This window comes from Leptopilina boulardi, unplaced genomic scaffold (assembly GCF_019393585.1).
Source record: "Leptopilina boulardi isolate dan_hultmark-lab unplaced genomic scaffold, ZJU_Lbou_2.1 LbouV2_40, whole genome shotgun sequence".
In the NCBI taxonomy this organism is placed as follows: domain Eukaryota; kingdom Metazoa; phylum Arthropoda; class Insecta; order Hymenoptera; family Figitidae; genus Leptopilina; species Leptopilina boulardi.
This window is the reverse complement of record NW_026137974.1, coordinates 1,324,223-1,336,171: the sequence shown is the minus strand read 5'-3', so window position 1 is coordinate 1,336,171 and position 11,949 is coordinate 1,324,223. Positions and strand designations below refer to the sequence as shown.

Here is an 11,949-nt window from a genome sequence, read left to right as displayed (position 1 = left end):
AAATAATGAACTAAAAAAACACAGAGAGAGAGAGAGATAAATAACATTTACTCCAGTTATTCATAAATTTATTATTATTTTTCTGCTATTGTATAAAAATTTTGTTTAAAATTAAAAAATATCGAAAAAAATGATAAAAATTACTATTTTTGAAAATATAAATATTAATTTAATTGTTGATTATTTATTTATTTATTTTAGGTTAGGTTATTTTAGGTTAGGTTAGGTTAGGTTAGGTTAGGTTAGGTTAGGTTAGGTTAGGTTAGGTTAGGTTAGGTTAGGTTAGGTTAGGTTAGGTTAGGTTAGGTTAGGTTAGGTTAGGTTAGGTTAGGTTAGGTTAGGTTTATGGTAGTTTAGAGGAAGGGACCTAAAAAGCAAAAAATTATAGGTTAGGTTTATGATAGTTTGGAGTGAAAATAGGTTATGTTTATAATTTCGAAAAAATTTTATCTAAGAAACAAAAATGGATAGGTTATGTTTATTATAATTTAGAGGGAAATGGACCTAAGAAGCAGAAAAATTATAGGCTATGTTCATGATAGTTTTGGAGTAAAAATACACAAAAAGAATAAATTGCTACTTTATTTATCATTAAATTAAAAATAAAAATTGATTCTGATTTCACATATATGGAAAAAATGGAACTAAAAATAAAAATGGAACTTTTAGTAAAAATTTCAAAACAATCATAAACATAACCTATAAATTTTTTCTTAGCTTCCTATCTTAAAAACGCATTATTTTAATTATCATTTATTTTCATAATTAAAAATAACAAAATTAATTTTCACTTTTCCCTTCGATTTTATTTTTTTTACCCTCTTTTTTTGAAAGAAAGAGAGTGTAGAAAAAATTTAAATTCTAATTTAATCAAATTTTTAGCACAGAAGGAATTTTTCCACTCAATTGATGACTTTTTGTATTATTAAAAAAACAATTGATATTATTATCATTTTTAAGATATATAGTTACACTTTTTGGAAAATTAGCCATTATTTTTGTATTCATAAATAATAGAGGATTATTTTGAAGAAAAATCAATTTCAATGATTCCATATAGTCAAGTGATAAACTTGCAAAGTTTTGAAAACAATTTCCCCTTAAATCTAAAGTTTCAAGATTTTCAACTCCCGTCAACCAATTTATTGGCAAATGTTGAAGTTTGTTCATTGATAAATCTAAATTTTCAAGAGCCATTAAATTTTCAAAGGAATTCATTTCAATTGTTTTCAATAAATTTCCACTTAATGACAATTGTTTGAGATAGGGGAAATTTTTAAATTCATTCATTTCAATTTTTTCAATTTTATTATCACTAATATTTAATTGTCTTAAATTTTGTAGCGTTGAAAAATTGGGTAATTTTTGTAAAAAATTATTATTTAATGATAAATTTTGTAAATTTTTGAGAAAATTAAAACATCCTTTACGTATTATTTGTAATTTATTGTGTGAAAGATCTAAATTTAAAAGATTTATTGTATCATCAAATGAATCTGGTTCGATGTCATTTATTTCATTGTGAGATAATATTAAAGTTTGTAAATTTTTTACCATTGCAAGTGAAAGTGAAAATTCATGACAATATGAATTACAAATTATTTTTATTTGATTTCCCTCTAATTGAAGAAATTCAATTATTTTTAATTGCGTTACATTAAACTTTTTAAAATAATTATTTGATAACCAAAGATGCGTTAATTTTGGTGGGAAAATATTAATTTCCTTAATTAAATTATCATTGAGATAGAGGTGTGTTAAATTTGGTAATTTTTCCCCAATATCTAGGGATAATGTGGCAATTCCATTTTGTCGTGAATAAAAATGTTGTAAATTGGAAAATTTTGATTTTATTCTTAAGGTGGAATTTTTTTTATCAATTAAATTTTGATCACCAATTAGTGTTCTTAGTTTTGGATGAGAGTCAAATGAAATTAAATTTGTCGTCGGTAGGGAATTATTGGCTAAATTTAATAAAAAAAGATTTGGTAATTTTTTAAAAGCACCCGGTGAAATTTCTGTTATTTCATTTGATTCGAGATTAAGACAATTGATAAATAAACTGTCCATAAAGGAGTCGATGAGTTTTTTTGAATTTGTATTTGATAATTTTAGTGTGACATTTTTTTCCATTTTATCACATTGTCCAGTTGGAATTTGAAGAGAATTTTTCTTTATCTGAAAAAAAAAATTTTTATTAGAAAATCTTGATTTTTTTTGAGAAGTATTAAAAATACTGTGCGCACGACAAAACAATTACCAACATAGGAATCTACATTACCGAGTGAATATAAAGTTTTTTGAAAAATGAACATATAAAAAATTACCGACATAGAAATCTACCTTGCCGATTGATGGTAAAACAGTTTTAAAAATGAAATTATAAAAAATTACCGACGCAGAAATCTACCTTGCCGATTGATGGTAAAACAGTTTTAAAAATGAAATTATAAAAAATTACCGACAAAGAAATTTAATTTACCGACTGATAGTAAGACAGTTTTGAAATAGTTGGTAAAATTTCAAATAAAAATTTACAATCAGTCGGTAAGGTAGATTTCTGTGCTGGTAATTTTTATATTTTCATTTTTTAAAGCAGTTGTACCATCAGTCGGTAAGGTTGATTTCTATGTCGGTAATTTTTTATATTTTCATTTTCAAAATACTGTTTTATCATCAGTCGGTATAGTAGACTTTTGTGTTGGTAATTTTTGTATTTTTTTTAAACTTGATTCACTATCAGTCGGTAAAGTAGATATCGGACAAGCATGAATTTAACATAATATAAAATACAAAAATTAATTAAAATTGAAAATATTATATAATAAAAAATCATTACCACATTCGCCACATTGTTACATTCAGAAAATATAACGAAAAAACTGAGAATCACAAGTTTGGTAAAAATATCCAACATTTTTTTTTATTATCTGTAAATATTAAAAAAAATATTATAAATAATTAATAAAATTTTTTTTTTCAATAAAAACAGTAAAATTATTTTTTCTTTTTGTTTCGGGAGAGGAAAAAATGTATTTTTTTGCAATTAATAATTAATTAGTTGAAAAAATAATTATTTTTCTTAAAGCAAATTTACATTTTATGAAAAAAATAAAATTTTGGGTACTTACTTGCAAATAATGATCAGTAATACTGTTGAGCGTGTATATTTTGAATTATTATCATTTATTTCACAAGAAATTGATTGGGAGTGTGACGGAAAAAGTAAAAGTGGGAATTTGTGATAATTAAAAGAAACAAAATACAGTCGCTAAATAATCTTCTTATTAGATAATTAGCATTTTATTAAAGTAAACAAATTTTTTATTGTACATTTTTAAAAAATAAACAATTTAATAATTAAAAATAAATTTAATAAATTACCTATTTTATTTATTTTTTTACTTATTTATTAATTAATTAAAATAATTATTTCATTGTTTAATTAATTATTGACTTGAATCATTTTTTTGTAAATCGGACTTTGTTTAAAAAAATTTTTTTCTAAACTACTTTTTACACTGAATTTGATAATTTTTTCCATATCGATAACGTGAATTTGTATTCATTTCTAAACTCAAATTTAAATTTATATGTAAAATTAAATTTTTTTGATTTTTCGTAAATGTAATATTTTTCAATTGTCCACTATTGAAAAAGACATTTTTCAAAAAAGAATTTTCCAAATATAAAAATTCTATCGATGAAATATTATTATTAATTAAATTTAAATTATGTAAATTTTTCAAATTACTAGCCCAATTTATATAAAATGTGTGTATTTCATTTTCTCGTAAATCTAAATTTGTCAATTTTACCAAATTTTGAAATGAATTTATTTCAATTGTTTTTATTCTATTTCCCCTTAGATATAATTTTTCCAAATTATGAGAATTATCCAATGAATTCTTTTCAATTGTATCGATAAAATTGTAATTTAAAAAAAGTTGTTTTAAATTTTTAAGTGACATTTCTTTGGGAATTTTTTTCAATCTATTGTAACTCATTGAAATAATTTTTAATGTTGTCAATTTTTTGAAAGTATTATCAATAATTTCATCAATAAAATTAATGGAGAGATTTAATTTTTCTAAATTTTTTACACCATCAAATGCGTCGTTATTTATTTTTCTCATATCACAACGTGTAGCTGTTAATATTTTTAAATTTGTCATATTTTTAATATTAAGATAAGAATTATATTGCAATGATGATCCAAGGGAAAAAAATTGATTCCCACCAATGTGAAGTTGGGTGATATTTTTAAAAATTGTCCCATTAAAACGACAAATACCATTGTCCTCAATTTCTAAATATAGCAAAAATTTTGGAATATTCACCACACTATCCTGTAGTGATCCCGTTTTTTCTGTATTTCTCGATAAATATAAGTGTGTCAATTTTGGAAAATTATAAAATCGAAGTGCCTGTCCCAATGATTTTATTTGATTTGATCGAAGATAAAGTTGTTTTAAATTTGGAAAACGATTATAATTTTCTAGATTTGATTTATATTGATATTCATTTTTAGAATTATCATCCATTATAAGGGTTTCTAATTTTTCACATGGTTCAATTCTAAATAAATCATAAGTCGATATGTAATTATTTGCAATATTTAAAAATGTGAGATTTGGAAATTTTTCAAAAAATAATTTAGGAATATAGGTTAATTGATTTCCTTCAAGATTTATACAATTTATTGGTACTTGATAATCAATAAAGTTGCTTGGTAGATATTTAAGTTCCGTGTAATTGAGATGAAGTGATTTTGTTGTATTGGAAATTTTACAATGAAAATCAATTTGATCAGGTTCAATAATTGTTTCATTTGCTTCTGAGTCAATTTCATTGTAAAATAATATTGTTTGACTGTGACAAAAAAGTGGAATTGTCACAATACAAATGACTAAATTTATTATTTTACAATTCATCTGAAAAAGAAATTTTTTAGATATTTAGTGACATTTTTTTAAATTATTAAAAACTTGGTTCTAATTTTGGTTATGTAACATACAGTCGGTAATGACTAGATAGATAAAGTAGATCCCCATCTTACCGACTGTGGGTAATATAGTATTCTACACTACCCACAGTCGGTTATCACAATGTCGATCAAAGTAGATCCCTACCTTACCGACTGTATAACTATAATGTCGACCAAAGTAGATCCCTACCTTACCGACTGTATGTAATTCCCTACACTGCTCACAGCCGGTAACTACTAGGTCGATAAAGTAGATCTCTACGTTACCGACTGTGTGTAATGTAATTTTATACTTTGCTTACAGTCGGTAAGGTAAGAATATGACAAATATTAATAAGTAATTAATGAATTATTATGTAATATAAATTTATTATGCCAAAATTATTTAAATATATTTTTGTGTAATATTTGTTTATTTGTTGTTTATTGCTATTAGATAAACTATTTAACGTTTTGGTGAGATAAATAAATACTTACTGTTAAATAATAATTGAACTTTATCAGCAGAGACTTTATTAATCACTGATGATAAAATTACAAAGAGAAATCAATTCAATATGCTTCTTTGTCGTTATTAATAAAATAAATTATGTAATAACATTTTTAATTGCTATCACAGTTTGTCAATTGTAAACATAAATTTTTTTTTGCAACAAAGAAAGATTATTTTTATTCTCAAATTTTTTTCACTAATACTAATAATTATTAATTAATAATAATTATTATAAATAACTAAATAAAATTAATAATTTAATACAATAAACAAAGTTACTAAAATGTTTTTAAAGGATAAAAATCGGAGGTAGAAAAAATTGACAAATATTTTTTTGTGAATTCTTTATTTGTTAAAAAAAAGCATTTTATATTTCGCTGATACATTTTTCTATTTGTAAATTATTAAGAATTTAAAGTAGTTTTGTTTTTGGATGTTAATATTTTGATTTTGTAATTAAGAATAGTGAACGCGAATAGTGGGGATAGTGTGACGACCTTGAGAGTTGCGCGCTCCGTCAGCGAGGAGTGGGGATAGCGCGATGACCTTGAAACTTGCGCGCGCCGCCTGCGCAGAGTGGGGATAGCGCTATGACCTTGAAAAATGTACGCGCCGCCTAATATAATCACCAATCCCAGCGCTCTCTCTACACTTTTTTCTCCCCGCACGTATTATATTCTCAAAAAATAAAAACGCTATTTCAAATTCTACTTTTTTTTTTTAAACATATTACAATTAATAATTCTTACTTTTATTTTTAATATTTTTTTTTTTAAATTATTCCTTTTCCAAAAGAATCATTTTATTATTTCTCTTATCAAATTTTTCCAATTTCAAAATTCTAGAATGAATTCCCGGATGTCTCATTGGTCCAATGTAAAGTGTCAAATTCTCCGGCATATTCATTAATGAATTAACAGTAATTCGCGACAATGGATTACCCTTTAAATACAAATGTTCCAATGAAAAATCACTACGTAAAAATAATGCCTCAATATTATCAATATAATTAAAATTAAGATTAAAAAATTTTAAATTCACCATTGCATTTGGCATAAAATATTTAATATTATTTTCAGCTAAATCTAATTCACGTAAATTTGTCATATTACCAAAAACACATTCACCAAGATGTGTAATATTATTACCGCGTAATGATAAAATTTCCAATCCCGTAAGATTACTTAATTGACTTGTATTTTGTATACGATTGTAATTTAAATGCATTATTCTCAAGCACGATAGGGAAATTGCACGTGGTATTTCATTGAGAAAATTTGAACTAAGTGATAAATTTTTTAAATTTGATACACCATTAAATAAACCATCGGGTATTTGTTCAATGTAATTATTGGATAAATCGAGTGTTGTTAAATTATAGGTACCATAAAATGCAGTTGTGCCAATTTTACTAATTTTACATGAACGCGCCGATAAATGTTCAAGTGTTGGTGTATTACTTGGATCCAATGTCATATCAAATGATCTATCGAGTACTTTAAATTCATTACCGTCTAATAGTAATTCAGTGATATTATTTAGTACCGAACTTCGAAATACGCTAATTCCATTTTGTTCCAAATAAAGATGTGTCACCGATGTTGGTAGAGTATTAACAAAATTATAGAGATTCGATACATTAACAATATTATTTGATAGATAAAAATGTGTTAAACTGGGAAAATGTGAACCAAAATCATTGGGAAGAAATTCAATGAGCATTTCCCTAAGAAATAATTTTTCTAATTTGGGAAATTCACCACGAACATGTAATGTATGTGAATATGATGGTACATTACCATCGAGAATGAGGGTTTGTAATTTTTCATGACCACCAAATGATAGAAGATCATGATCTGGTATTTGATTATTGGCTAAATTGAGATATGTAAGATTTGTCATTTCTTGGAAAATATTTTGTTGTAGTGAAACAATATCATTGTTTTCGAGATTGAGACATGTAAAGAATGGACTGTCTGTTAGATTATCGGTGATATTATTGATACCCATGTGTGAGAGATTTAATTTTATTGATGATTTTGGACAATCTGGTAGTTTAATGTTAATTGTTGATTTTTCCAGAAAAATGTCCTCTTCAGTGATGTCAAATGATATTGCCTGTTTTTCACAACCCACAGTGACGCCAGTGACGAGAAAAATTGTAAAAAATATCGTCACAAACATTCTGGAAAAAAAAATTACTTTTTTTCTATACCTATTCAAAATTAATTTATAATTTAATTAATAATTATTTGGAATTTTTTTTGGAATTACTGTTTTAGTAAATTAATTATTTACTGATATTTAATTACAAATGTAATTAATTATTTAATGATAATTAATTGAAAATGTAATTAATTATTAAAAAATAACTAATTATTATCATTAATAAATAATTAATTTATTAAAATTTTAATTAAATATAATAAATTATTATTTACTAGAATATGAAATTAAAATTTAATAAATAGGATAAAAAAAACTGGTAATAAATAAAAAAAAACTGTTAAGGTTTATTGTGGCAGACGCTGAAGTTAGGAAATCTGCGCGCGCAGCACTTGGAAAGTGGTAGGGAGGCGTAAAAGGCAATAATAGACGCTATCCCCACTCTTCGCTCTCCCTCCACTTCTCCGGTGTTGCGCGTGCAACACTTAGGAGTAGTGAGGAGGAGTGGAAACCAATCGTAGGCGCTACCCCCACTCCTAAAGTGCTGCGCGCGCAGATTTTTCGGCTCAAGCGTCCACTAAAAAAACGCTAGCACGAACAGTGGTATAGTAAACGATATTTAACAACACTAAGATAGATAAATTAAATTAATGTAATTAATTAATTTGAATTTTAAATAAATTATATTTTTTTCACTTCATAATCAGATAGTATTATTTAAATTTACAAATAATAATAAAAATAACAAAAATACTTAAATATTTAAAGAACTAAATTATAATAAAATAAAAATAGACGTTCTTAATACTATTTTTATTAGTGTTATTATTATTAATAAATAAATTGATTATAAAATATAAAATTATAAATTAACAATAAATAAGTACTACTTACGTGGAAGCAGAAATTTTTTTTTCTCGTTGAAGATTTTTTTCAAAAAAAAAAATCACTTTTAATCTTCGGTTATTTATTTAATTAAATAATTTTTCTAAATAAAAAATTTTATTATTTATATATTTTTTGCAAAAAAAAAAATTTCTTTTTTTACTAAAATTAATTAATTTATTAAAATTAAAAAATTTTTTTTTTGAAAACAATTATTCTTTAAAGAGACTAATAAAATTTGAAATAGATCTTTTACAAGTACAAAGATATTATGATTTCTCTTCGACTCCTGAAGATCGTATGAGGAAAGATTCTTCTTGAAAGAAAAATTTGCAAGGTTTTCAAGGTCAACGACGTGTTTCAAAACGAGATTATCCTGAGAAAAATTGTAAATTTTTTTTATTGAAAAGGAGGAAAGTCGAAGAAGAACTTTTTTCATATTTCAGAATTCCAGTTTTGAATGTTTTTTATTTTTTTTGTTTTGTTTTTAATATCTTCATCCTTTGTTTATTTGAATTAAGATAATATTTTTGAAATTAATTTAATAATTTAAAAATTACTTAATTTCAATTAATTTACTACTATTATTTTATTTTTTTATTATTACTATTACAATTACAATTTTGACTATTATTATTATTATTATTGTCATTATTTTTATTTTATTATTAATTTTTTTTTATTTTTAATATTCCTATTATTATTGTTATTATAATAATTAATATTAATTTTTTATCTTCAAAAAATAATAAATTATTTATAATAATTAATAAAAAAAAAACTACTTTATCGTTAGAATAATACGATTCCCCTGCAGACAGCAACCCGCCTTACATGTGAGCTTCTAATTAGTATAAAGTCAGGGGCGTTTGTAATTTTTTTTTTATTAAAAAAAAAAATTTATTAATTTGAAAATTTATTTTGTTTATCAAAATTTAATAAATATATAAAATATTAGAAAAAATTTCAATATCCTACGTTAATGTTTTTTTAATTCGTTTAATGAACTTTCTTTATCAAAAAAAAAAAAAAAAATATATCAAAAGCAAGAAAGTCTTTGTTACGAATAATAATACATATATTAAGGTTATCTTGTGTCAAATACTATAAAATTATAATCTCAGAAAATTTCTTTTCAGTCTTCATTTTCCATTAAATAAATTAAGTTCATTTTTCCAAAAAAAATTTTTTAAAATATTAATTAAAAATTTTTTGTCTTGAATTTCAAAAATTGTTAATTAAAAAAAAAATGACAAATCAAGTGTTTATTTGACAATAATAAATAATAGTAAAAAAATAATAATAATAAATAAATTAATTAATTATTAGTTTCACAAAACAAAAATTGTGGAATTTAGAAAAATTCAATTCGTTACTTTTCATATATATTACAAATAAAATTTTGAAATAAAAAAAATAATTTTAGGAGAAGAATAATAACGTAAGTCGAAAAATTTTTATAATAAACGAAATAATAGCAAAAAAATATTATAAAAACTATTTTTTTTTTAATTCAATTTCAAAATTTTTAACTATAGAGTAGAATTTGTTTTTGTAAATTGAATTAAAAATAATAATTTTTATATACTAATCATTAATTTTTAATAAAAAAAATATAATAATAATAATAACAATAATAATAATAATTATTTATTTCATTGTAAGCCTTTTTCGAAGGCCTTAAAAATTTCCTTATTGCCTACATTAATTTAATTTTATAACATAAAATAAAATTTAAAAAAGAAAATTTTGAATATTAATTAATATTAAATAACTAATTTAATATTTAATTAATTATAAAATTTTAATTTTGTTTTAATTATAATAATATTAGAATTATTTAAAAATTATTTTAAAAAATATAAAATTTTTTTTTAATTACAGAACAAAAATGCAGCTATCAGTATTAATAATCACAATTTTCACCATAATCATTGGACTACCTTTTCAAGGAGCACAAAAATTAAATGAAAAATTAAATAAACAATTTTCCGATTGCGATGGAACAAATATGATTTTTGAAAATTCTAATCCAACAATTAATGAAAAATTTCTTCAAGATTCAAAAATGACATGTCTCAATCTTGAAAATCGTGGAATTGTTTTTATATCATCAGATGCATTCAATGATATTCCAAATCTTGAATATTTAAATCTTGCCAATAATCGTTTGAAAAAAGAACAATTTCTCTCATTGGGACGACATAAAAATTTAAAAATGCTCGTACTCGATAAATCAATACGCGGTGGTTATCAAAATCAAACTGGATTTAAAAATTATTTAAAAATTTTACAACTTAAAGGTTATTTTCCAAAATTGGAAAAATTATATTTAAGAAACAATAGTATTGCAATAATTTCAATACGTGGGGCAAATTCAATTTTTCCCAATTTAACACATTTATATTTAAATAATAATGAAATAACAAATGAATCACCGCATTATGATCGTAATTTTCATTGGTTACCAAAATCATTGAAAGAATTACATCTTGAAAATAATGATTTAGATTATTTTGGTTTGGGTAATTATCCTTATCTTGAATTTATTTCAATTGACAATAATCGAATAACCGATATTACACTATGGGAAATGGGAAAATTAAAATATTTTACAGCATCAAAAAATGAAATAAGTTGGATAAGTGATTTTAGTAAATCACCATTGTTGATGATTTTAAATTTATCACACAATAGAATTCGTTCATTGAATCATATTCATAAAATGCCATCGTTACGTGAATTGAATTTAGATAATAATTTACTTCATTCAATACCAAAAATTGAATATATTCCAAATATAAAATTGCTCTCATTAAAATGTAATGAAATAAGATTATTGTCAAAATTTGATTTTCAAACAATGTTAACGTTAGAGGAATTAAATTTGGATAATAATAGAATTAAATTTATTGGCGAGGATGTATTTGAAAATTTGTTAAATTTAAAAATTATTAATTTAGAACAAAATAAATTGACGCATATTAATTTTGGTTGGATGATGAATTTGAAACTAGTCGAATTGAATTTAAAGGGTAATTTTTTTGCTAATTTAAAATCAATGGGATTATCTGATTCGAGAATTGGATTGAAATTACATCTTGATGGAAAATTTCAAGAGAGAATGATTAATTTTAGGGAAAAATTACCAGTAAATATGACTATTGATGTGAATGGTGAGAGTGTGGTGAAATTTTGTAAAAAACATGTTACGAAAGCAATTCATCCTTTTGATTGGAGTAATTCGCAAAAAGAATGGTAATAGCAAAAAGAAAACCAAAAAAAATAGACAAAAAATTGTTACAACAATAATAAATATACATTTTATAAATAAAAATTTAATACTGTTACTTTATTACTTTATTACTGTTAATACTTAATTTTAACACAATATTTTTTGAAAATTTTAATTTTATTG

The 11,949-nt window shown here is 23.1% G+C and overlaps 4 protein-coding genes across 4 annotated transcripts; 1 reads left to right on the top strand and 3 right to left on the bottom strand.

Annotated features, from left to right (window-relative positions):
- Positions 1-831: 831 nt before the first annotated feature.
- On the bottom strand, positions 832-2,933 carry LOC127289225 (leucine-rich repeat-containing protein 15-like). Its single transcript, XM_051317032.1, has 2 exons — positions 2,840-2,933; positions 832-2,178 (listed from the first exon to the last, which is right to left on the bottom strand). Exons 1-2 carry the CDS (start codon positions 2,915-2,917, stop codon positions 871-873), a joined length of 1,386 nt encoding a protein of 461 aa, XP_051172989.1. The 5' UTR covers positions 2,918-2,933; the 3' UTR covers positions 832-870.
- Positions 2,934-3,638: 705 nt separating this feature from the next.
- On the bottom strand, positions 3,639-5,497 carry LOC127289229 (uncharacterized; the record flags this gene model as incomplete). Its single annotated transcript, XM_051317035.1, has 2 exons — positions 5,465-5,497; positions 3,639-4,934 (listed from the first exon to the last, which is right to left on the bottom strand). A coding segment is annotated over exon 2 (1,296 nt), but the record flags the coding sequence as incomplete, so codon positions are not given.
- A 312-nt stretch (positions 5,498-5,809) lies between these two features.
- LOC127289223 (leucine-rich repeat-containing protein 15-like) lies at positions 5,810-8,812 on the bottom strand. The gene is made up of 2 exons (XM_051317030.1): positions 8,541-8,812; positions 5,810-7,665 (listed from the first exon to the last, which is right to left on the bottom strand). Exon 2 carries the CDS (start codon positions 7,662-7,664, stop codon positions 6,258-6,260), a length of 1,407 nt encoding a protein of 468 aa, XP_051172987.1. The 5' UTR covers position 7,665; positions 8,541-8,812; the 3' UTR covers positions 5,810-6,257.
- An 874-nt stretch (positions 8,813-9,686) lies between these two features.
- Positions 9,687-11,873, top strand: LOC127289226 (leucine-rich repeat and death domain-containing protein 1-like). Its single transcript, XM_051317033.1, has 2 exons — positions 9,687-9,972; positions 10,416-11,873. The coding sequence occupies exon 2, from the start codon at positions 10,423-10,425 to the stop codon at positions 11,791-11,793; it is 1,371 nt and encodes a 456-aa protein (XP_051172990.1). The 5' UTR covers positions 9,687-9,972; positions 10,416-10,422; the 3' UTR covers positions 11,794-11,873.
- Positions 11,874-11,949: the final 76 nt, after the last annotated feature.

Excerpts from the sequence above, each read along its gene's own strand:
- LOC127289223 (XM_051317030.1), bottom strand. The coding sequence starts at position 7,664 with ATGTTTGTGACGATATTTTTTACAATTTTTCTCGTCACTGGCGTCACT.
- LOC127289226 (XM_051317033.1), top strand. The coding sequence starts at position 10,423 with ATGCAGCTATCAGTATTAATAATCACAATTTTCACCATAATCATTGGA.
- LOC127289225 (XM_051317032.1), bottom strand. The coding sequence starts at position 2,917 with ATGTTGGATATTTTTACCAAACTTGTGATTCTCAGTTTTTTCGTTATA. Across the intron at positions 2,179-2,839 it reads GTAACAATGTGGCGAATGTG|ATAAAGAAAAATTCTCTTCA; the intron begins GTAATGATTTTT and ends TTTTTTTTTCAG.